The sequence below is a fragment of the Meleagris gallopavo genome, chromosome 1 (genome assembly GCF_905368555.1).
Source record: "Meleagris gallopavo chromosome 1, MGAL_WU_HG_1.1, whole genome shotgun sequence".
In the NCBI taxonomy this organism is placed as follows: domain Eukaryota; kingdom Metazoa; phylum Chordata; class Aves; order Galliformes; family Phasianidae; genus Meleagris; species Meleagris gallopavo.
Window position 1 is genome coordinate 48,304,501 of NC_139404.1, and position 25,500 is coordinate 48,330,000.

Consider the following 25,500-nt stretch of genomic DNA (forward strand, 5'->3'; position numbering starts at 1 on the left):
AACATCATAAGAGACATGTGGGTGTTAGATTAGAAATACCAGCTCAAATTAACACTACAAAGAACTTTATCACAGAACTTAGTGAAAAGTTTTTGGTTCCTGAATCTATGGCGCTTTGTTTGTTCTGACCTCTCTTTCATTGGATAATAAACAACTAGATTTTAACAGGTGTATTTGAAACAGATAATCAGCACCAACTTCCTGATTGAAATCTATTCTCAATCTTCTTGAATGCTAAAAGATACTCAGAGGAATAGAAACCAGAAGAGCAAAAATATCCACAAAGTTGTTCCTTGAGCTCCCTCAACCTTTGTAAGATCTTTCTAGTCCTTTTTCAGTGATTGACTTTTCATTGTTTAAATAGCGTCTATTCTGTATAAAGTACAAGAGTACTGAAAAATGGCAATGGTAGTTCAGCCAAGGTACTCTCGAGTCCCTTTCTCTAGTGAGTTCATCCAGTAAAAGTGCAATTTTATTCGGAATGTGTAACTCTGATACCTTTGCCAAGCTTATTTTTTTTTACCTTTTCATTGTCATGTAGGCTAATTTAATTTTTGCTTAATTATAAATCATTATTTCCACTTGATGACTCAGAGAGGAGAAAATAAAAAGATATGGAATGGAAATCTCAGAAAACTCTAAAGAAACAAAAAGCCACATGAAAGTATCAGCTACCACCAGACACTCAAACTATTACTACAGAAGCTGGCACCTAGCAAAATCAAAGATACAGTAGACAGATTGTCAGTTCATCTTCCTATTTTTTTCTCATCCCAAAGACAACCAACATAGCATTTTTCAACCAACTATTTTGTGAAGAAACATGCATTGTGGTAAATTGTGTTCTTTCGCAGAATAAAATATCTTGACAGTGTCCTTTAACTTTTTTTTTTAACTTTGCTGCAATTATTTATAATCTTAGAGTCACTTAATTATGATTGTTATGATCATTTTCTGACCACTATTACCTATCTAAATTATTTTGACTGTCTGCAGGTTTAGCAGCTTTTAGCCTCACTTTAAAAAGATTTAGAAGATTGTGTTGAAGAAAATAGAAATGTTTTTTTTTTCAATTTTGCTAGAGGTTCAAATAAGAAAAAGAAGTGATCAGAGACAAAAAAGAAAACAAAACAGTACCATCTGTGTTTATTTAATATCAGTATGCTACAAGTCTAGTAGAAGGATATCATCTTTAACTTTGAATGTTACCGAGAATACCCAGGACATTTTTTTTCTATCTTTCAAACAATCATTGTCAATTTTTCTACTACCCAGATTTCAAAGAAAGTAAATGATGAGAAACATGGCTGTAGAGCAGCTGGATTGACTTATTGGAACGATTTTTTTTTTCTCATTGTCTACAAAGAACATCTTAAAAACAAACCAGAAATATTACTCTTTGGGACTGAAGCTATCTCCTGATAAACAGCAAATATGCGGGTCACATGTTGTGTTATCCTGATAGATCAGCATGATCCTGATCTAGAACAAACCCTGATAAAGTAGAAGTCCTTGTTATATTGCCATTTCCATGGTTTATCACAAGCTTATCACTCTGTCCTTGGAGTTCATAGCTGTTACTATAGATTAGAGTGGAATTACACTCCAGCTGCAAAGCACCGTTGTTCTTGTCAGAAATTAACAAACCAGTTAGGGGAAATCTACAGACAAGGATAACAACAGTTGTAACTCGCATTACAGGACTTTGGGTGGTGGCCCCATTTTCCCATTGCTCTGTGTTGCCGCATACCAGAATATGAAGCTAAATGTGTGATGGATCATAAACATGTAGCTCAATGGAGAAAGGTTCTTCCTTTTAACCCTTTCCCAATTCATACAGTTTGAAATGAATATTACTCAGCCATGTGACTTGTCTACTACTTAAACAAATAGTAAGAAGTCTTCCCTCTCAACTTCTGGTTTTATACTCTTTCTCTAAAGGACTGACCATCTCCTTACAGTGAGTACAAGGCCCAAGTGAATCTTGAGACTTTTGTAGCTTCAAATCTGAATTATTCCAATCAATAGCAAGGGAGAAGAAAAATCAGATCTTGTGCAGAGATACAGCTGCAACTGGCATTAACTCAAGCTAACAACCTCTATGTTCAATTATGGTATCAGGGAGAGGAAAATGTTCTGTGATATCAGCTAATATAAGTCATCAAACACAGAGAAAACATGCCTTTATTTAAGAGTAGAAAAGAAAGGATCTCTGCTGACTCAATCCAGGACCAAACCCTATTAGATAAAGACAGGCTGAGGGAATTTCCCACTATCCATAAAAGAATGGCGCTCCTTGTGAAAAGTTCAACTTGACTACGACTTGACAGTAGAACTGAGCCTGTAAAAAAACATTGGTAGACGGCACTTGGAGAGCTATACAGTATTTACTGCAGATGTAGGGGTAGTAAGTTAATAAGGTGAATGGTTGTTTCATGTGAAGTTAAAAATATATATATGTATTAAGTCTAACTGTTTCAGAGAGGCTTCAGGCTCCTAACCTGTATTCAGGGTGGTGGTTAGGGATTACAGTGTCTTTGATATAGTACATAAGGTCTCATCAGCTAATCCTAGCATAATGGAGGGTGATGAGCGACACTGAGACGATAGTTTGGTGAGGAAGGCAAGTACAAGAACATCAATGCAGCTAAAGGAAGCATCAAGGCTTCTGCTTGGGACCATTTTACCATGCTAGCTGAAGCCTCAAAAATGCAGCAATGAGATGGAGGACAGATTTAAAATCCACAGTTCAATAGAGTCAAACAATTTTCTAATATGCTAATTTCACCATACCGGAGTAGGCAGCCAAATGCAACCACAGAGCTGATCTTCAATGCAGAATTTTGTTTCCAGAGTGACAGGACATAGTTTAGTATACGAGTTAGATACTTTTTTAGACTCAGCAGGGTACAGCTTTGTCAAGAGACAAATGGGAGCTATCTGTAAAGTGCACACATCTGTCCTGTTTTACCTTACAAAGGTAAGAGGCTCGTGTAATAATCTGTGTCTTGGACATGGACTTCAGTCTCCTCAAATCCTTTTTTTTCAAATGTTAACCAGGTCTACACTGTGTGATGGGATGCAGTTATGAGATCTTCAACATAGCGCATGCTTACAAATCCATTTGGCAGTGGAATACTGTGCAGATATTTCAGCCCAAGTCCTGGATCAATACAACTGCATTCTCCAGTCCATAGCAATTGCAATGATATGGCTTTCTGACTCAGGCAAGTTTATGTGGGTCCAGCTAAGCATGCATTGCATTTTCAGCTCTGAGACTGTCTTGCTGGATTTGCAAAATTTGCTGGTTGTCTTGCCTCCCATCCCTGGATATCACATATATAAACTTCCAAAACTGCTGATGCTGAAATCCAATACAAGAGCAGCTTGAAGTTACATTTACTAACTTCACTGAATCTTAATGATGTGCTGGAAGTTTCAGGAAGTTTCTGAAGTGCAGTTGCCACAAAGCCATACAATCATCGGCAGACACCAGTGTAGAAATTACATATTTTTGCTTAATTGTTCAGGGCCTTTTTTCACAAGACTGTTGTTTGCTGCTTTGAAGTGGACAATAGTGGCTTGACAAGAGTATTAAATGCATACATGATATGTCACCTCTCTGCAGACTGGTTTTTGCTATCAACTTAGATGTTTCACCTTCTCTCATCATTGGCAGTCTACACAGGGCAGATTAAGGCTCAGATGTTGCTGACTCCATTGAAAAAAATAAGCAAATATTCTTCAAGATCTTCGCTTTATGGGAATCATTTCCCATTTACTCATATCAAGGGGTTGCCTTTGTAGTTTCAGCAGGGGAATATTTCATTTCTTTCACTTCTGCAGATCAATTTTCCTGAGAGGCTGTCAGACGTACTTTCAGTGGTACAAGAGGCAGAACATTGTGACGCATCATTATTGAAAAATCATCATTTTAGCCAGACATTGTGGAAACTGAAACATGTGATTGTTGCTAGAGAAAAGATCACTTTACAACCTCTTGCTTTGTTTATATGATGACTTTTTCCCATTTCTTGTCTTTCCTTTCTGTCCATTTTAGCTTTACTTCCCTCCTTCCTCTTCTTTCCTTAAACCATACTTTCTATTCTCTGAAATTCTTTTACTTAAAGCCATTACAGTCTCCCGTGCTTATCTTGGTGTTTAGTCACAGGTGTATGACTTCCCTTTTGCTGCTGTCAGTATAGGCCAATTCCCTCTCTGTGTGGGAACAAACATGATCATTAATCATCCTACAGCTCACAGTCTCAAAGATAATGTCACTAGCTAATAGAATGGTGATGGTAAGAATGGCAGCAGTTTTCCAGCATTGTTAATAGAGTAGTTGAACTTCTCAACTTAGCTTTAAAATTATGAAGTGTCATTTTGGCATTTCATATGAGGAAAAGATCATTAACATCTCTACCCACTTTGATCTGCACCTTCACAGTAATATCTACACCAGACTTTCTAGAAAGACGTAGGTTAGTTTGTTGAGAATACAGGTTAGTTTGGTGAGAATACAGGACTAAATTACATCAGTCCTCCTCCACAATTTAGCATACACTAGATTTAAATAGAGACTTATACTGCTTTGAACAAGTTTTAGACCAGTCCTGTATGCAGAGAGCCCACACCAAATGTCACAATGCCAAATTCTAGCATTTCACTCCCAATTTCTGTTGCTCACACATTATGTATAGATAGCATCTCAAGAAATTAGGAGATAACTTGATTTTTAGGTCTTCAACCCATAGCCTACCTGTTGAAATGTGCAGTTCAAACAGGAATCCTTCTGACGTCAAAGTCTGTTACTTTGATTGACAGCTGGTTACGATTAGACTGGAAAATCAACAGTGATTTGGATATCATCTTTCTGTATACACCTCATTGTGTAAGTCAGCAAGGCTGGATGTGAAGTCATATACTGCATAGACCTCACACATGAGAGAATGATCTGACAGAGTCACAGTTTCACCTGCCGAGAACACTCCAGAAAAACTGAGTTTGAGTCATGCAGAAGCAGCTAAGAATAGTCTGTGCTATTAAATGTAACCTACGCTTCTGCTTTATGTATGAATGTCTCCACTTTTCTAACTGAAAAACAGACCATTATGTTCAATTAGAAAAAAAGTTTACCTTCTAAAGTTGCAAGTAAGTTGAAGTTGAGCTGGAGCTCACCAATGTGGAATACACTTTTTTTTGAGGCAACGAAATTAAACAAGGTATGTGTATAGGCTAAGAACTGCCTTAATTAAAGCACAGCTAAGGTTAGAAGGTCTCCCATCTGATTTTGCATTTCACATAAAATTCTTCACACAGTGAGATTTCCGCTTCTTCTGTTTCTTTAATCAGTTTTCTTAGGCATCTGCATGCTAAAAACCCCTTAAAACCTTAAATCTTAATTTATCCTAGTGTCTGTGCAGAGTCAGAATATTCCATGGCAGTATTGAAAAGTGCTGTGAGGTATTTACAAAAAAGTTATTATTTTCTTTTAGTTAGGAATGAAGCACTTCTGAGGCATCGTTTCAGATCCAAGAGGAAGAAGGAATCTTACAGTACCCCTGTCAATCTATATGGGTTTTGTGATTTCATAGGGTTTTGATAAGGAGGCTCTTACAACTGCTAAGCTTTCTGGCATGCAGAACAATTTTTTTCTGTTAGATAATAGAAAATCCTACACATCTGATAAGAGAACAGATATGCGTATTGTATTAGTTTATATATAAAAACTGAACACCATTAAAAAAAGACAAAATCCAATCGCTGAAAAGACAAATACTTTTGTAACTATTTATAGAAAATGAATTTTCTCCTAACAAATGTAATAGCTTACTTAATTGGAAAGAAAGAGAGAAAGAAAGAAAGAGAGAAGGAAAGAGAGAAAGAAAGAGAGAAGAGAGAAGAGAGAAAGAGAGAAAGAGAGAAGAGAGAAGAAAGAAAGAAAGAAGAAAGAAAGAAAGAAAGAAAGAAAGAAAGAAAGAAAGAAAGAAAGAAAGAAAAAGAAAGAAAGAAAGAAAGAAAGAAGAAAGAAAGAAAGAAAGAAAGAAAGAAAGAAAGAAAGAAAGAAAGAAAGAAAGAAAGAAAGAGAAGAAAGAAAGAAAGAAAGAGAAGAAAGGAAGGAAAGAAGGAGGGAGGAAGGGAGGAAGGGAGGAAGGGAGGAAGGAGGAAGGAAGGAAGGAAGGAAGGAAGGAAGGAAAGGAGAAGGAAGGAAGGAAGGAAGGAAGGAAGAAACTGGTAAAGAAGGCCAAATCACTGGCACACACTCCTTATCACTTTGATTGACTAACTTGAAATTAATTGCTTGCAGATAAAGATGGGAGTGTAGATTACTTCCCGTTCTTTATGGCCTATTGTATGAAAGCACATTCATAAACAAGGCGCATTGTCACAGTTCTGTTGTGCTCCCAAGGTTCCTCGTTGCAGTGTAACCTCAGGGACACCTGCAAACACTCTGAGTTGTTCCAGGGCCAAGTTGGCTTGAAGTGACCAGGAGAATGTGAACATGGGTTCCATCCTCTGAGGAACTGAGCAGTTTATTCTTTATTGCTGAATAATGTTACAAACAGGCCTATTTATTTGTAGCAAAACAAACAAATGGCAACAAAAGCCCTCTCTCTGAGGAAATGCAAAATATTTTTTATTCTCAAGGAAGCATAAATGCCAAGAGTACAGGTGCTTCATTAAATCTCCTGTGGACAGGTGTTTTCAGGGTAGTTGTCAACATTAGTGTAATGTATTGCTTCTCTTTACTCGAATTGCTAGTGGGGCAATTAAGACAGCATAAAAATTAATGTTTTGGAAATTCTATTGTGTGGAGTTCTTCTCTAAGTAGAAAGGATTTGTTCTGTTTGCAGCAAACTGCAACGTCAGAGTTGCCACAAGAAACAAGATCACAACTGTACTTGAAAATTACCCAGGATTTGCCAAAGGGATCAGCGATCAGCTATTGTATGCCTTTAAAACGTACACAACATGCTTATCTAACATTTAATGTTATACTCTTCATGTTTGTGTTTAGAGTAATATAGATGGAGTGGCTATGTTTACCAGGAAACTATAAACACCTACGCAGTATCATCTGCTGACTATGCAGCATCCTAACAGCAGTACACTACAAGCAGCAATCCAGCAGAGTGATTACTAATTGGAGGACATGAAAAGACCTTCTGGGTGAGTCCGAAGCTCCATCTATGCTGGTGTCCCACCTTGGGACCTCCTGCTCAGTGTCTCCCTGACTGGTGAAGCTGATCAGGTGGGAGAATTTTAGCAACAGAAAAGTATTTTTTTCTGATTCCTTTATCCTTTCCTATCTACACAGGTTGCTCTGAAAGTAAGGCCTACTATTTATTTGCATGGAAACTACAACAGATACAAAGACCATAATGACACTATTTGATAGAGCAAATTCTCATCTACAACACTATTTTTCAACATAGTCACTGCCATAGAATATAAATTCTTAGGATTGAATAAGAACTCATCATCCAGTTCAACCATCAATCTATCCCCACCATACCCACTAAACCACATCCACATGGTTCTGAAACACCTCCAGGGATAGTGATTCCACCAGCTTCCTGGGAAATGCATCATCATTCTTTCTGACAACAAATTTTTCCTATTATCCAACCTGAACCTCCCCGGGTGCAACTTTTAAGTCATTACCTCTTGTCCTATTGCTAGTTACCTGGGAGAATAGGCCAACCCACCTCATTACAACCTCCTTGCACGTCACTGTAGGGAGTAATAAGGTCTTCCCTGAGCCTCCTCTTCTCCAGACTGAACAATCCCAGTAACCTCAGCCGCTCCTTTTAAGATCTGTGCTCCAGATTCTCCACCAGCTTTAAAGCCCTTCTTTGGACAGTTGCTTATCAGATGCTTCATCTGTCTCTTCATCCTGGTTGGGAGGTCTGTAACAGACTCCCACCAGGATGCTGGTTTTGTTGGCCTTCCCTCTAATCCTCACCCATAAGGACTCAGTATTATCATTCCCAGCATTGAGCTCTACAACATCAAAACACATAGAGAGCCATTCTACCACCCTTCCTTCATTGCGTATTTCTCCTAAAGAGCCATCCATTGTAGCACTCCAGTCATGAGAATCTTTTCAATAATAATGACTAAGTCATAGTACTCCAGTCACACCATGGCTTCTAGCACCTCCTATTTGTTGCCCACACTGCATGCATTAGAGTAAATGCACCATTAGTGATGCATTTTCACCAGAGATGAACAAGAGCCTCTATGCTGTGGTCATTAAAATCTGCATGTCCATCCAAACTTGGCTTGTCTTTCATATTGCTGATGAAATGCACCACCCACTGCCTTGCTATGCTCACATGCACTGTTTGGTCTCCATAAATGTTCAGCATGCATATATTGATAAATATCAGTAAGTGCCATTTTTTCTGTGTGGAAGAATTCAGTAACACACCTTTGCTTCATACATGCTTCCATGTCAGACACCATTTTGTCAGACTACGCCTCTACTGTCTTTCATTGCCTAGCAACAAAATGCAATGGAATATTGGCGGGAAGGTTCAGCCCCTACTGCCATACCACGATCATTTGCCTCTGATGTCGTGGGCCAACATAATAAAATAGGAAGTGTTACTTTTGGATCAGCCCTCATACAAGCATCACAGAGAAGCAGACATCAGCCTCTCGCATCACCACTGGGGAAAGGCTGGTGTAAGGTTATGTGATGAAAGCACAAAACCGAAGAAGCAAAGAGGAACCAGTGAACAACCCCAATAACCCCACCACCTTAACAAAGCTCCTCCCAGGCTGCCCTAGGAGAGTCATCAGCCCATCAAGATCCATGAGAGAAGTTCTCTGGAGCACCTACAGATTACAAGCATATGAAACTCATCATGGGATGTCATGGAAGAACATGTGAGGATTGCACAAGATTTGTTATGCCAGGCATGCCCAACCCGTGGGCTGCATGTGGGCATGCACCTATTGCTCAGCAGCAAAGAAACAGCTGCGTGCCATCCATATATGTGGCCCAAAGCAACTCTTCTTCACTCATTACGGCCCAGGTGAACCAAAAGGTTGGACACCCATGCATTACAGGAGGTTGTGGAGAAAGACCAGACGTTGGGAAAAGGTAGGGATCAAAGTGGTTTGGTGAGAAACCAATATGGGAACCAGAAGGCCAGTACACTTCTCTGGCCGTGCCCTGCACCTCGTCAATCTGGCCCGCGGGAGGTCGGAGCGGGGAGCTCCAAGCTCGGGGAGCTGGACAACCAAGAGACATCCAGAAGCGCCTCCTCTCGCCTGTGACGATTGGAGCCCACGGGCGCTCAGCGGAGCCAAAGGCCAGCCCTTCCGGGGGACGGCGCCCGTCTCCGCGCGGCGCCTATTGGCCGCATCGCTGGGCTCTGCGCCTTCTTCCGCCGTCCCGCAGTTACCGCGGCAACGGCGCCATCGGCGGCGCGGGGAGCGCGGGCCCTGCGGCAGGATGGTGAGAGGGGCCGGGCGGGGGGCGCGGGCCGGACGGGCGCTCCTTCCCCGCTCTCTCCCGCTCCGGGCGGGGCGGCCTCGCTCCGGGGCCCCGCTCTGAGCCGGCTCCGCTCTGCTCTCTGCCCAGATGCTCTCCCGGGCCAAGCCGGCTGTGGGAAGCACCCCGCCGCAGGGAGACAGACGGAGGAAGAAAGGGAAGAAGGTGCCACAGCTGGAGGAGCTGCTGGCCGGGAGGGACTTCACCGGCGCCATCGCCTTGTTGGAGGTAACGGAAGCGGGCCGGGGCCTGCTGCTTCCCTGGGAACCGAGAGCGGCTTCACCCAGCGGCATCCGCAGCCGTCAGACTGCCCGCGGTATTAATGGGCATGGTGTTGCTTTACTGGTGTTTATAAACTGTGCGTGACTGCTGACAGCGGTCTCACATTCGCTCTTCCTTCCGAAGTTTCAGCGGCACGCGGGTGAGCAGCAGGAGGATGCTGACCTCTGGATCGGATACTCTGCCTTCCATCTGGGTGACTACAAGAGAGCTCTGGAGGTGAGATGGGGAACTGGGGCTCTGCCAGAGGGATGGCAACAGCGGGAAAGTGTTCTGTGGTAGGGAACGCTTCTGCCAGCCAGTCCAATTATAGACGTGATAATGACAACATCATTAAGGTTGGAAAAGACCACTAAGATCACCACATCCTCAGTGCCACATCCATACGGTTCTGGAACACCTCCAGGGATGGTGACTCCACCACCTCCCTGGCCAGCCTGTGCCACTGCAGCACTGCTCTTCCTGAGAAGTTTTTCCATTCCATTCTTGCAGTTAACTTTCCACAGTTTCAGATTTTCAGTTTTTCAGATTTCATTATGGTTTAGTCTTCATTGTATTCCTAATACATAATATGCATGCTTTTTGACCCTCTTTAGAGGTTGATGACCCTGACCATTTAATGTACTTTATTATTTTTCTGTGTTCTCTTATATTAGATAATTCCGTGCAATAAGACATTCTCCAAATGTTTTAAGTCACTAAGAAGCACACTGATTATTCAAGTATGCCTAAGTTATCAATATTTGCACCATACAGTGCTGTTGTGTCACTTTTTCGTGCTGTGTCACTTTTTGTGTATGACTTCATATGTAAGTCTTTCTCTTGTGTCCATTTATGTCTCCTGTGAAACTCAGTTTGTTGCCAATCAGTTTATTGCCAGTGTCACTGGATTTCTTTTCTCAGTTGTGCTAACATATTCTACTGTAGAAATCTGAACCACAAACTACTTTGCTGTGTACTTCCGAGGGATGGAATCATTGTGCACTCCTGATCAAAGAGTAATGTGGAGACTTGTTTGGTGATATTCACAAGGCTGCAGATAAGCAAGTGAAGATTTGGAAAAACTCAGTCTGCCTAAGTAGTGTTTTTTCCATTGCTGCATTCCTACTGATGTGAATTGCAGGATCCTTAGAATGCTGTATTACACCATTTAAGGCTTATTAGTTTCAGTCAATGTCATCTGGGGGGAGAACTACATCACAACTTGCTGTGAAGTGCAGTTGTAATCTGAGAAAACATTTCAGTCTTTTAACTTGCCTACTCTGGGAGAAATTATCTTTTTTTAAAAAAATATATACAAGGTCTACTCTGAAAGTAATGCCTCCCATTTTATTATGTTGGCCCACAATGTTAGAGTCAGATGGAGGTGGTATGGCAGTAGAGATTGAACCTTCCTGCCACTCTTCCATTAGATTTTGTCACTGTGGGACGGATGGCAGCATAGAGGTAGTTTAACAAAATAATGTCTGACATGGAAGTTCTTATGAAGAAAAGACGTGTCACTGAATTCCTCTATGCAGAAAAAAATGGCACCTATTGACATTTATTGATGCTTGCTGAACATTTATGAAGATCAAACAGTGGATGTGAGCACAGCAAGGCAGTGGGTGGTGCAGCAGTGGCAGCCGTGACATGAAAGACAGGACATGTTCCAGATGACTACACACAAATCTCACACCACAAAATGAAGAGCATCTCGATCAGCTCATCCAGGTGAATCAGCGGATCACAACCAGGGAACTGTGTATGGAGCTGCATATCAACTTCAGTGTGTTGGAAACAAAGGTGACAATGTTGGAATAGCAGACAGTTTCTTCCAGATGGGTTCCATGAATGTTGCACAGGAAGAGAAGAAACACCACATGCATGTTTGTCAGGACCTATTGAACCAATACGAGGCTGTTGGTGACAGTTTCCTGGATCACATCACTACTGGTGATGAGACATGGTGTCACCACTATAACACTGTGAGTCAGAGTCAAAACAGTCCATGGAGTGGTGACATGAATTCCCCATCAAACAACAAGTTCCAAGATGCAGCCCTCATCAGGTAAAGTGATATGCACTGTCTTTTGGGATAGGAAAGAGATGATCGTCCTAAATTTCCTGGAGCTTGAACAAACCATGAACTCTGAATGCTACATTGCAATGCTGACTAAGCTGAAGGCTTGTACTTAGAATCAGGTCAGAGAGGAAGACAACCTTCCTCTTGCAACACAGTGATGCTAGGTCCCATACCAGTTTGAAGACCAGGGAGCACTGTCGTGGTTTTGTGATTTTCGTAATTGATATTCTACATCATAACATCATGTAGTGTGCTGGGAGTTAAAGAGTTAATGCTGCAGTTCCACAGATTGTCAGTAGTTCTGGGAACCTAATCCCAGAAGAGAAGAATGAACTACAGCTCCCAGAAGACTTCGTTATTCTGTTTCAATTTTGTGTTCAGAGGGAAAGATAAAACTGCCTGGGAGTCATGGGGCTGTCTCTTTCTGCTTATCTCTGCAGTGTGCTCCCTCACTGTCTCACCTACAGCATTAGAGTAAGGCACAAAAATGATGTGAAATAGAAACAGAATTTCTCAGGCCTCCAAGTAAGTTCAAAAGACATATTCCCCTTGCCTAAAAATTAAACAGCCGTCTGTTGGGGGAAGTTAGAGCTGTTTGGTGTCATCAGCTTGACAATACACATCACACAAAGTGGAGAACAGCGGTTTAGAACATTGTGGTAACTTAATATTCACATTTAGAGTTGTGTCATTTAAAGATTATGAATGTAACCATCAGTAGCTTCACTAAGTTTATGTCTGGATGTCAAGGTGTTAATAAGGAGTGAAAGTTTAAAAAGAAGAAAAAATGTTTGTATAAAACAAATAATAGGATTAATTATGAAATAAGTTCTGCTCTTTGGAATGTCCAGTAGGTGCTTATATGGCCAGAGTAGGTTTTCAGAGTTTCAGTAAAAGAATAACAGTGTTGTTTTTATAGATATTAGATTTTGTCAGTTGCATTCAGTTCACCACTAGATGATGCTGTTACGCTGTTGATTCAGGCTTTTAAAATCTACAACCCAATCTGTTTTTCTGTCGTTCTGCTCTGGTAGGGAAAAAAAAAAAAAGAAACAACCGCCAACCATGTATAGACACCTTTTAAAGTGAGAGATCACAGTTTTCCACTTTAAGACTGATTTTTGGCAGAGTAATGAATCCTGATATCTTTGTTGCTCTGGTAGCATGTGGGAAATGAGCCTGTGTATCTTAGCCTAGTTTCTTTTGGGTCAGAACACTGTGTTTGTAATTCCAAACATTGTAGTGATCAAGGGAAAGCATTGACTATACTATGTAAATTGAATTCCCTTTCAGTTATCAGCTCCAAGGATGAAGTGCATGCAGCATTTATCTTCACTGCTGTATTACAGAAGTGTTGTTGGTATATTCTCAAGGACAAATTCTAGATTCTCTATAATCTCTAGATCTCTTTGGAATGTGCTGAGACCATGATAAATGAAATACTGTGGGTAGAAAATTCTCCAGAATTATACAGGGTGACATTACACAAAATCTAAATGACCCGCAGTCCTAAGTGCCTGCAAGTGGCAATGTATCTGTTGTCTCTGTCACTATATTCCTAATTTGTGGTTGGTATTCTTTATACCTGATAAAATTCTGCTGTTCAGTAATCCTTTCATTTATGATGAGATCTTCATGTTGAGTTAGGCATGCTGGCTGCATGCCACCTCTTGGAGAGTCTTGGGAATTGAGGTGACGTAGCCATCATCATCCACAAGGAGAGGTGGGGAAAAAGTGAAAATCAGATAGACCCGCAACTCCAAGAGTGTCTTTAGGAGAATTACAGCAATATAATCAGCACATTCAAGTTCTCTTACTGTAGACATACCAACAGTCTCTAGGCAGAGCTCTACCCTGACTAGATTCACACTTCTTAGTAGGTAGATGCCTTTCTCAAAGGATATATACCACCGACACTGGTCTGGGATCATCACTGCTGCTGTGTACTAATTTACAAGTGGCACCGCTCTGAAACCTTCCAGCAGTCACAGTGGCAGTCCCTGAGGGCTTCCTACTCGCTTATAAATCAATTTCTATTAACAGTAGGCAGATAAGCGTCTTCTTGGCACTGTATGGCAACTCGGACTCCCCAAGTTGATGGAAGGATCTAATTAGTTTTGTGGAGATTTCATCCTTTTTTACCAACTTCTACCCCCCCACACCTATCTGTCCGCCATCACTCACCACCCAGGGATTCTGGCAGGCTCTCCTGCCTGCTGCCTTCCTTTCAGCAGAGAATCAGGAACTGCTTTACCTCTTGGATAAGGGTGAAGACCTCCTACCTACCCTGATCTGCCTGAATAGTGAAGTGTGAAAGGAACAGAGCTATACCAGGGTAATGGTTTGTGCATGAGCAATATTTAGTCTTGAGAGTATGAGAATATATGAATGCTCCAGCTTCTGACAGCCGAAGCTAGAAAGAAAAATATGGAATTTTGGCTCTCAGTTTTCTGTGCTTCTTTGTCATGACTGTAGTCAGGAATCAAGTATCTCCACGCTTCCTTTGAACACTTGTGAGGCTGCCCTATATGTTGGCCCCTTTGGCATCTTTGCAGAACCTTTGTTTATGAGCTTGGAGAATCTTGACAAGTAATGAGGTCAGCAGGATTCTATTCAGTGCCCTCAGTGTTGTCGGTAGGTGCAGTCAGTAGGTGTCCGTAGCCTTAGGCAATGAACCTATCAGCCTGCTTCTTTGGAAAGCTGTATGCATGCCTTTAAATAGGATGAGAGGTGGAGGAGAGTGAAAAAGCATGAAGCTGTCAAACCCTTGGTTAGCAAAAGTATGCCACTGGATGGCTATTGGGAAGACTTGTATTTTGTTTTTGGGGTTTTTTTTTTTTTGTGGGTTTGTTGCATGTTTTGTTTGGTTTTGGGTGAAGAAGGGGAAAAGCTCCTGTGAAAAGTCTTTGAGAGACTGTAATGCTGAATGCCATTTCAGCATTACATAATGAGTGAAGGGGCAACAGCCCCACTTAGCTTGAGCTCATGGCTCAGAACTATGTGGTAGGACGGGCTAACAGTCCTTATTTTTATTTACTGTGTATCCACAGATTCGCATTAGTAATGCTACAGCACTCCTTATTTATTGCATGTCTTGAATGGCCAAGCCAGAACATGACTTGTGTTTATGCACTTTGTCCTTTCTAATTAATCTGCCTGAAGCCATAGCCGAAAGAGACCTTTGGGTGCACTTAATTTGAATGAATTTTTAAGGATTCCAGATGGTCCCAAAAAAGAGCAGTAGCCTGTCTCAGAGCTCCATCACAGGCCCGTGTCAAGACTGAACTGGCCTCAGTAGGGAATGTCAGCCTATATGTAAATGTTTTCTTTGTTGCTGGTGGTTGCTTGTTGTTTTTTGTTGTTGTTTTTTTAATCAATCAAGTTATTATTTTTTAAAAGGGCAGTTTTTGAGGACAGTTAGTCACTAGAATACTAGCAAGACTGGGCTGGCTTTCAAAAGCACACATTACCAATAGCTTCTGTGGTTGAGAGTGCAATTTGCTTTCATGTGGCAGGAGAAAAAGTTATTTTTACTAGCAACTGTAAACTTTGTTGTTGCCAGCATGTGTCTGTTCTTGGAATTTGCTGCCCTTTGGACATAGTTTCTCTAGTGATTGATACCTATATCTGTGCCTTTCCCCAATGGGAAGAAGACCTCCATGCACAGTGGTGCAATGTGGTAAATTCACCAGGAAGGGAGAAATTCCAATTAATACGGTTGGAGGAAGAAGACTGAGTTGGCAATGGGGTATGTTGAGAGAGATGAGAGGCTTCTGGTGGTTGAGAATTATAGGGATAGTGTTCATTGAGCAAGTCCTATGAGAAATTTGAATAAGCTGGCCTGCTTTTTGCCTTATGCTGGAGGTTGGACATGGGATGGGGAGGAGGAATGCAAGAAGGGGGCACCTTCACTGGGAAGATCCTTCTGAGTAATTTAATAGAGCCTCAAAGGGGGAAAAAATGGCATTGAGGGATCTCCTCCATGCATGTGTTTTAATTAGCTAATGTTGTGCAGAGCAAAGATGTACATCTTCAAGAAAATTGCTGTTGAATATAGCTGCAGAGTTTCTTGCTTCATTAAAAGAACAGATTGAAAGTTTTGTCTGTTGGGTTTCACTTTTTTCCCCTCACAAATAACAAGAGATAGAATACTTTATGTATTATTATTATTAAGGGTTATGTAATGAATGTGGAAGTGTGCAAAATATCAGAATGTGGTGCTCAGTGGCTTTTTATAGCTGTTGGGTGTAAATCTTAACATGAGAAACAGTGAAGTTAGGCACAATTTAGTAATATTTGCTATAGTTCTATTTTTGTGTATACGGCAGACTTGAACATGACCAAGACTGACTTCTGGGCTTGTATTTTAATACAGCGGTCTCAAAACATTTGTAAGAGTTGTAAGAGTGATGATGAACTTGGCAATAATTGGGTGAGCTAAATAATTTGTATGCTATTAAAAGAAGGAAAAAAAAACCACCACAAAAACACTTCTTTTCCAGGAGTATGAGGCCTTGACCAAACAACCATCTTGCAGTCCTGATGTTTGGGTGAACCTTGCGTGTACCTACTTCTTTCTGGGAATGTATACACAAGCTGAACAAGCAGCCTTGAAAGGTGAGATGTATGTCTTTGATTGATGAAATGAACTGTTTGACTTGAACACCTAAAATGATTTCCAGAAAAAGTATAAAAAGTATATGGTGCTTTTTTTTCAGAGTAATAAAGGATACTTTTGAACAAAGAGGGTTATTTCTTTTTTTTTCTCTCTTTTTTTTTCTTTTTTTTTCCTTCTTCTTTTCATTCAGGGCAAAATTTATAATGTTATTTGCTCCCTAAAAATACTTTAGGCAGGTGGAACAGCTGCATCTAGAAAATAATTTCTCTTACTCATTTCTAAATACAAAACCTAGCATATGCTGATCAGCAGCAAAAATTTACTGTTCTTTTGGCTGACTACATATCTCTGAGCCATTGCAGATGAAGCTAATGAGGATAGTGAGATAATCAATAAATAACATGAGAGAATTCAGCAGTTTGAGTGACTTAGTAGATGGTCTTACTGCCTTTTTAGTTAGACGTTAGGGATCTGGTTATAAGGTGTGCACTTTGCTGCACCACATTATTAAGTTTCCATGTTAATTTGAACATGCATGGAATCTAATTTAAAGAAAAAGAATGGAAGTTAGATTCCAAGGCACTTTTTTACGGCCTAAAAATGTTTCTTCAGTTTGATTTTGTTACCCATCACTTTCTGTTTATCTTAGTGACTTATACTGTTTCTCATCACTATGTATCTCAGTGCTTTCTAAGTACAATTAATAGCAGTGGTGTTCTCAGTCAGCTTTTGACTCTCACTTTTTTAGGATAAGACTCTTATGGAGTCTTTTTTGTTTGTTTGTTTCATTCTTTATTTCTTTAATCCTAGGCTGAAAATAGGAAAGGGAAAAAATTACTGTGCATTTTCTGCTACTGTGTTAGAACATCTCCAAAGAGAACAGTTTTGCAGTATTTTTTAGAGATAATTAGATTCTGGTAACCCTTTAAAATTCCCTGAACAATCATACTGAACTTGATTCCCACAACTAAAAATGTTTTGTTTCCAACTACAAAAGGTTTCCTGCAGAAATGTGTATTCCATATTCTTGATTAGTGATCCATATTGTTCAAGAAGTGTGTAAAATTCCAGTATTCACAGGTGATAATGTCATCCTTAAAGTACTATAAGCTTGAGTTTAGTTTTACAATCTAGGACATGAACTTGAAATCTAAAAATAATTGGGCAATAGATCTGAGGTGTCACTATATCTAAACCACAGAGGAAGCAAGTGGCTGCATCCTGTACCAGTTGGAGACTGCTTGTTGTCATCAGCTTCACATAGGGTAAATTACAGTTATCCATCCTAGAGATGACAGATACACAGCTGGGCATGCATCTTTAGAGCTGTGAGCTGAAACTGAGGGAAGGTTAATTCTTTCTTGCTCCCCAGATCATTTCTTGGTAGCATGGCAAGGGGTAGGGTAGGTGGTGTGGTGAACAGTGCTCAAGTGCCAGAAAAAAAAGGCAGGAACATTAAGAAAGGAGTGCATGACATTGGGAATGTAGCTGAGGGACGAAAAAGAAAATCGCTAAGCAGTAATGTTACTTCCTGATCTTTATGTAATTGTGCAAGTAAGGCAGCATGCCTGATTTTATACTGAGATGCTAGGCCTTTGTTGTGAATATTGTAATACTGATGATTCCTAGCTGCTTAAGCTTGGTGGGGAGGCAGTCACAGCTGAAGATTTGTAACACTTGGGAGCTTTCAGTGGCGAAAGGAGAAGTGTTGTAGATTCTTCTTTCCACATCCATCATTTTGACCTGAAGTTGAATCACCTTATTTTCACTCAAAGTGTATCCTCTTTTGGTTTATTTTAGTGTCTTTCAATAGCATCAGTGACTATTTTTCTCAGTACATTAATAGAGGAACCTACAGCATCTTATGATTTCTTCCGTAGTTTTGCAGAGATCCGGAAGCAGCAAAATACTTCATTGAGCTGTAAGCACAACAGGGTAAAGTCTGTAAAATGCCACCATTTATCCACTACCTTTAACTCTGCTGTAAGAGTGATAGACACCATTAGTGTTGGGCTGCTTACCATTACTATTTTGGGAATACACTGCCAGACTTTTTTGCATACTGTTTGATGTTTATTGATTATTGCTGCAGTTGTCATGCCCTTGAAAGCAGCATAGCACTAAAACAAATGAAGGAGAAATAATTTATTTTCATTTATAATTCTAAATTCCTATGCAGAGACTCCAATGCCATGAAAGGGAATGTGAATGTCAGCTAGCTTTCTGGAATAGCTTGTCTGCACAAAACTATAAATATCTGGAAATTAAATAGAAGTTCCTTCTTGTCGTTTACTGTTGCCATTGCTTAAGAAAATTGTTAACTGAGGAAAAAATATGAAGAATGTTTAAAAATCAGGAAATGAGAGTTAAAGGCCATGAGGTAAGTATTGCATTTCATAAAAGATCGCTTGCATTCTATTCTGGAGCAAGACTTTATTTTTTAATAGATGCTTGTCATTACTTAAATAAAACTTAATTGGATATTCTCTCAGGAAATAATACATCTGTGCATCAAAGTCATATAAAACAGATTTACTACAAACATAACCTATGAAGTGGAACAAAAAGTTAGTAGAGGAGAATCCTTTTTTTGAAGGTTCTTCATGATAGATGTACTTTATCTCCTCTAGGCTTTCTGCCAAATTCCTTTTAGATATTTCTGGCCACTTTTTACTGCTGTCCTCTTATAGAATCATAAAATCACAAGGTTGGAAAGGACTTACAAGATCATCTAGTCCAACTGTCCTCCCATTACCACTGCTACCACAAGCTACTAAACCATATCTCGTAGCTCCTCATCCAGATGCCTCTTGAACGCTGCCAGGGATGGCAACTCCACCACCTCCCTGGGCAGCCATTCCAGTGCCTGACCACTCTCCGAGAGAAAAAGTTTTTCCTTATGTCTAATCTAAGCCTCCTCTGGTACAACTTGTGGCCATTTTTTCGGGTCCTGTTTGTTGCCTGGGAGAAGAGGCCAAACCCCTCCTCATCACAACCTCCTTTCAGGAAGTTGTAGAGTGCAGTGAGGTCTCCCTGAGCCTCCTCTTCTCCAGACTGAACGATTCCAGCTCCCTCAGCCACTCCTCATAAGATCTGTGCTCCAGACCCCTCACCAGTTTCGCTGCCCTTCTCTGGACACACTCCAGGGCCTCAATGTCTTTCTTGTGGTGATGGGGCCCAAAACTGGACACAGTACTTGAGGTGTGGCCTCATCAGTGCTGAGTACAGGGGGATGATTAACTCTCTGCTCCTGCTGGCCACGCTATTTCTAATGCAGGCCAGGATGCATTGGCCCTTTTGGCCACCTGGGGATGTTATAGTTCCTGAACCTGCAGTGAAAGTAGCACTACTTAAGTCAGCAACTGTTGTTCCATAGTCATCCCATATGACATTCCATAGTCATCAACATATATTTTCCTTAGTGTATATCATCCCATCTTGCTTTGTAAGAATGCAGCCAAGTTTTCCTCTTGACTTAATACATAATAATACATGTATTATTTTTTCATTATAAAACCAAGTAGTCTTATGTTGCATTCCCAATACTGTGCCTTCAAGAAATAAATGACAAGGACCAGAAACTGAACCTGCCGCATTTGCACAGAAATGCTGGCAACTAAACCTGGTGTTCAGAAGCCTATACAGTGCTCTCAGAAGCCTTTGGCTAGCACTGCATTAAGAAAAATACAAGAACCAACAGTATTCTAAACCACAAAATACATGCCAGCAAATATGATTTGCACATAAGTGAGGCTGCAAAAAAAAAAACAAAAAAAAAACAGTCTTTTTATTTTAAATGTGGAGATTTACAATTAAGTGTAAGCTTCATGCACAGATAGGGTTGTATTAACTTGTCATTAGAGGTTTTTTTCCTTCTATTTTTTGCTGGGCAGCGCTTTATAATTAAATTGCTTCTTCACAGCACTTCGTGTGTCAGCTCAGAATGTGGTTTAACTGAACAGATACTTCTCATTTCAGCCTATGCAGGAAGGAGCAATATTGCACAAAAGCAAAACAGAGATGAATTAATAAGAATGGTGGCATTTTCCAAACCAGTTTTGCTTATTCATGCACAAATGCCAGGTGTCAGATAGTTGTCGCCAATGAAAATGTGCAGTTACAAGAGAGCATGGAAACATTGCTGGATTTTCTTTTCCCTTAGGCTGCATCTTTCCCAACATGCAAAATTATTGGCTGTCTTCTTGTACTGTATTTCTTGAGAACAGAAGTTCATTTTCATTGCATTTTAGCTGTTGTTTTTAAAACAGCTTGGTTTGAACTTTCAAAGCGCACACAAGAAAGTATCAAATTATAGATCTTTAAAAACTACTAGCTGTATTTTGGTTTGGTGGTGCTTGGTTGCTTTTGTTTGGTTTGTGTGCTGTTTTTTTTTTTTATTTGCTTTTTAAAGTATAGTAGAATCCACATAACAGAAAGAACTGTTTTGCTTCAGTCATCTTCAAGTTACTGTGCTCAGGCATGCCTGAAATGAAACGCATGTGTACTGCAAGGAACCGAACACAGTTGTACTGACTTTTAAGTATAAGAGAAAATAAAAGTATTTGAGGAAAGTGAAAATTTCAGTGAATTACCTCTGCAGGTTTTGTGTGAGAAAATTCTCAACAGTTGAGCTATTTAAGTGTGCATAAGTATGAACCTCAGTGTTGGACTCTCTTTTTTCCTGACATTTTTCCCTTACTGTTGCACTTTCCCTCCACCAAAGAGACTGTGGTTCTGAGGCACAGAGGGCTTCATTCAGCTGTGTTCAGGTGAGCAGGGTGTTGTTTCTCAGGGACAGCATAATAGGGTTTTCTTTGGTCATATTTTCCGTGTTACCTGAATGAAGCCTTCTCATCCCTGTTCCACACTTACCGCCTCCCAGCTCTGGCAGTTTCATATGTATTTATACCTGTCAGCATGTGAAGTGCTCTATAGATCCATGTCAACTATGACTATAGTCCCTGAAACATCAGCACTGATAATTACAAAAATTCTAGCTTAGAGATGTTGTTGCATTTCTTAGGTGGAAAGAGATATGTCCAGTCCGACTATCTCAGTGATTTCTTCAGTACAAGGCCAATACTAGACACAGGAGCAGGGTCCAGTTTATCGCAGTGCAGCACTATCATTGTGATCCCTACATTTCTAAATGCTAATACAGATAGACAAATAAAACACAAAAGAAAGCAGTCTTCTTGAAAAAGTAGGACAGGAAAAGAAACTTGTGCTTTCTTGTGGTGTTGATAGCTCAGTGACAATGACATTTGATAATGGAGAGTAGTAAAAGAGCAAGTCTAGCGTTTCTCAAAAGATGGTTCTTTGATGATGAGGCACTTTCACCCCTTCCTGCCCCAGTGATTAACAGCAGCTTTATTTAATATTTATTATTTGATTGTATCTGGAAATTAATCTGACTTTGTTCATAGGTCTCTCAAAAAATGAATTCAGCACTGGGAAAAAACAAACTGCTGTTATTGAATGTTTCCATGGTTTTGCTTATAATGTCGACAGGACTACACTTTTTTTGTTGTTTTTGACCTTCCTCTACCTTGCCTGACATCATGTAAAAAGGCTGTATTTTAAAGAATATAAGATGGATTCTATTAGGTAATACTGTATCTTACGAAGTGGGAGGTTTTTTCCTATTCCATATGTCTAAGCAAACCATCAGAACTTGGGTTTCATCTTTTGCCTGGTTTTAGGCGTAGAATAATGTGGACTAACCCTCCAGCTCTTGCCAACGAGTGAATAACAATTTCAATGTCAGATCAAATGCCAGATTTGTGAGTGCAGCACTAGCATCATTGGTTGACCAGTGAAACAATAATTGCTCAGTTTAGGTTCTTGAGGGAATACTGCTTGCAAGTCACTTACAGAGGAATTAATGCTAAAGCTACTAAAAAAAAATACAAAATCTATGCAAAAAAAAGAACGTTGGTGTCTTTGTTTGCTGGACTGTGGTTATACAATATGTTATTTTCAGTGTAAATCCCACAAATTTTCCTGCTTGTATTTCTGGAGTCTTTGATGACCAAATGTTTTGAATTGCAAAGAGTGGTTGCGGTTGGTTAAAGTTTTGCATGAAAGCACATGTGGGGTCCATGTGCAACCTTTGTAAACTTTGATACAGGAAGCTATCAATTAATGCTAAGGTGTGTGCAGAGCTAACCATGGCATCACTGCAGGCAGCACATCGAAGAACTTGCTTTAAGTCAAAGTACTCCAGCTTTCTAATTCAGTGGATGAAATAGTCTCTGGAACATACTGCGATGTCAATAATAATGCTACTGCTGCTTACACAATATTGATTGCAGATCAGAAAAGCTTTCCTTTCATTTATTAGGCCAATGAGAATTCCCTAATAGATCCTAGACTGAAGACCATGTAGCTTTGTAACTACTTGATCCTTGGATAATAATACTTGGCAAGATATTTTGGTTTTGTGAGAACTCTTGTACCACCTTTTCCTTTTGGTACTGCTCTATACTAGAAAGTCTTTAGAGAGAAAATTTGCTGTCTTTTTTTTTTCTAGACACAGTTGGAGAGAGTACATAGAGTTTTACAGTGCCCTTCTGATGACAGTGGCCTGGTTCGTTTCTGGCATTATTATGAATTACAGTTTCCTTATTATAAGAGTAGAGAAAAAGTAAGTAGTATGGAAATCTGTCCCTAAATTGCCGTTTAAAATAAATCTAATTTATTGCTAGAAATTTCCATCTTTGAGAGGGAAGAGAAAGAGGTTTTGGTGGTTTAAGCTCTCTTTCATGGCTTAGGATGTCAGAAGAATTGTAGTGTTGTGTTACAGGCCACTGCTTTGCTAACTCTGCATTTTCTTGGCCCTGTAAACACAGTAAGTAATTCTGTTCTTTGTAAAAATTCCATGTAAATCCTGGGTTGCCAGCTGGTTGGTCTGAGCAAAAATGAGAGTGCTCATTAGCTGAGTAGGCTGAAGAAAACACAGGAAACAAGGAAAGGCTTTTTGGAAGATTGCTCCCAGAAGAAGTTAATAGCTTGTTGACTAAGAACCGTCGTCAATCTCAGTGAACAGCAAGGCTTCTGTAGTCACTTAAATCTCTGCAGTTAACAGTTTGTACAATATGAAATGTGTTAAATGCAATTCCTAACCCTGTTAGAGCCAGAAGTTTTGAGGAGTTCGGTGGCTTCAGAAAGCCACTCTTCTCTCTTCAGTCTTAGTTTGAATCTTATCTGCTCTGAGTACAGGAGTACATTAATGTACATCTGAGTACATTAATGTGCCTTTTGTTCCTCTGGACTGAAGAAATATTAGAACTATGTATGATATCATCACATAAACAAATGGTAGCAGCACTGGAATTTGCAGTATACTGAAAGTTGACAAGATTCCTAGAAATATGAATCACAATTTATTTCAAATATTACACATTGTAGAAAGAACCTTGATTATGAGCTTGTCTGTTGCTGCTTTTTTTAATTCTGTGAGAGATGTGCTGCGTGGCATCAGAAAGAAACACTTTAACCAGAAGGACCAGCAGAGAAATGGCAGTGCAGTTATTCACAGTTTTAAGACTCATGGAAGGAAGAGGCCAATTAAAAAGAATTTTCAGCAGGGATTTCAAAAGAAACAGACAGGGAATGAAGATGGGAAGCAGGAAGGCTTTAAAACCAATTAAAATTGCTAAAGTGAAGTACAGTGAAGAACTGTATTTGGGCTAGTTAATGAAAAAATTCATGTGTATGCATGTCTGTTGAGAAAGTTAAAATAAAAACTAGATGTCCTGAATTGTTCTTTGCAGAAATACTTACTGAATTTTCCTTTCAGCACCTAAGAGTCGTCTTCAGAACCGTTTACTCTTTCACCTGGCACATAAGGTACAATGTCTTTTCTTCACTCGTGCTTTGCTTTGTTTTCTTTTCAATTTGGTAATTTGTAATGTGTTCTGGCAATCTGGGCAAATAATTAAAATGTCTGTGGTGGAAGGAGAACAAAGATTTTCTGCAACCACTCTCCTATAATAAAATGTGGTGGAGAAAGCAAGTGTGAAAACCGGATCTTGGAATAGATGCCCTCAGCAAGTATCTACAAAAAGCCTTACCAACCAGCTTCATGCAAGTCATACAGTAAGAACATGGTGGTATATTTTATCATGAAGAACCTGAGATTTTGAACAGAATCAGAAATGCGTACACCATTGTTTTCTTTTTCTTTGAAGTTATCAAAGTTTCCTAATTTGCAGCTGTACTATACTTAGCAGTTTGACCAAGAAGGTTCATAAGGTATTTCTCATCCTCATAAGTCATTCACTGTCCAAAAAGTAATCATGTTTATGGCATGAGACTTAATTAAATTTCAGCAACAGTTAAATGACTGTTTCAGTTACCACACGCAGCTGTCTTCCCTTCCATTTGCTTTTGTACCATCCTTCCTGTATGACCCAGCCAGTATTGTGCTACTGGAGAGACTGAGTTTTGGGCAAAATAAAATACAAGTCCTGCATGTTAGCTTTGATGCTAGATTCACTTCTTTACATTTCTGTTGTTCAGAAGAGTAATCTTAAAATGTTTCTACACGGGTACTTAAAAGATGTCCATGATAAAAAGCACTGGAATAACTGATTTGAATAAAATGATTGCTGGATAGCCTCAACTTTACTACTTATACAAGTATAAGATGATTGTTGAACTCTGTTGCTTTTTTATACCCTAATGCGTTTGTTACGTGCTTAACAGCAATGCTTTTTAGAATCAGTGCTTTAACAGGAATTTTGAAGGAACGATGAAAGAGAATTTGCTAATGTTGTAAAGAAGGATTGTGAAAGTTAGTGCTTGAGTGTTAGCAGGACTTCCATTTTTCTGCTATCCATGAGAAATAAGATTTCATTTGTTAACAAAAAAAAATCTGCCAAATTGAATAGTAAATTAAATTCTGTGTTGCAGAATTATATTTGTGAAATAACTTAACTGATTAATTAAGCTCTCTTATCCAGCAAAACACACAATGTGTAATTATGTCTAAATCACAACTTAAAGGAAAATTCATGCTTAGTTTTATCT

The 25,500-nt window shown here is 39.7% G+C and overlaps 1 protein-coding gene and 1 long non-coding RNA gene across 4 annotated transcripts in view; both read left to right on the plus strand.

The window, feature by feature from the left end:
• Window positions 1–1,781: 1,781 nt before the first annotated feature.
• LOC146545297 (uncharacterized) lies at window positions 1,782–8,168 on the plus strand. Its single transcript, XR_014881238.1, has 3 exons — window positions 1,782–1,960; window positions 7,019–7,170; window positions 7,319–8,168. It is a non-coding gene; the product is annotated as an uncharacterized LOC146545297 (long non-coding RNA).
• Window positions 8,169–9,332: 1,164 nt separating this feature from the next.
• Window positions 9,333–25,500, plus strand: part of IFT56 (intraflagellar transport 56) — a 44,094-nt gene continuing 27,926 nt past the window's right edge. For 2 of the 3 annotated variants that reach the window (XM_085225174.1, XM_085225184.1), the window contains exons 1-5: window positions 9,333–9,469; window positions 9,596–9,733; window positions 9,911–10,003; window positions 16,352–16,466; window positions 24,269–24,318. In XM_085225174.1, coding sequence (XP_085081300.1) covers window positions 9,467–9,469; window positions 9,596–9,733; window positions 9,911–10,003; window positions 16,352–16,466; window positions 24,269–24,318 — 399 coding nt within the window. In that variant the 5' untranslated portion in view covers window positions 9,333–9,466. Of the gene's footprint in view, window positions 9,470–9,595; window positions 9,734–9,770; window positions 9,822–9,910; window positions 10,004–16,351; window positions 16,467–24,268; window positions 24,319–25,500 lie in introns of those variants that run through there. The other variant, XM_019614400.3, reaches the window with a different exon arrangement.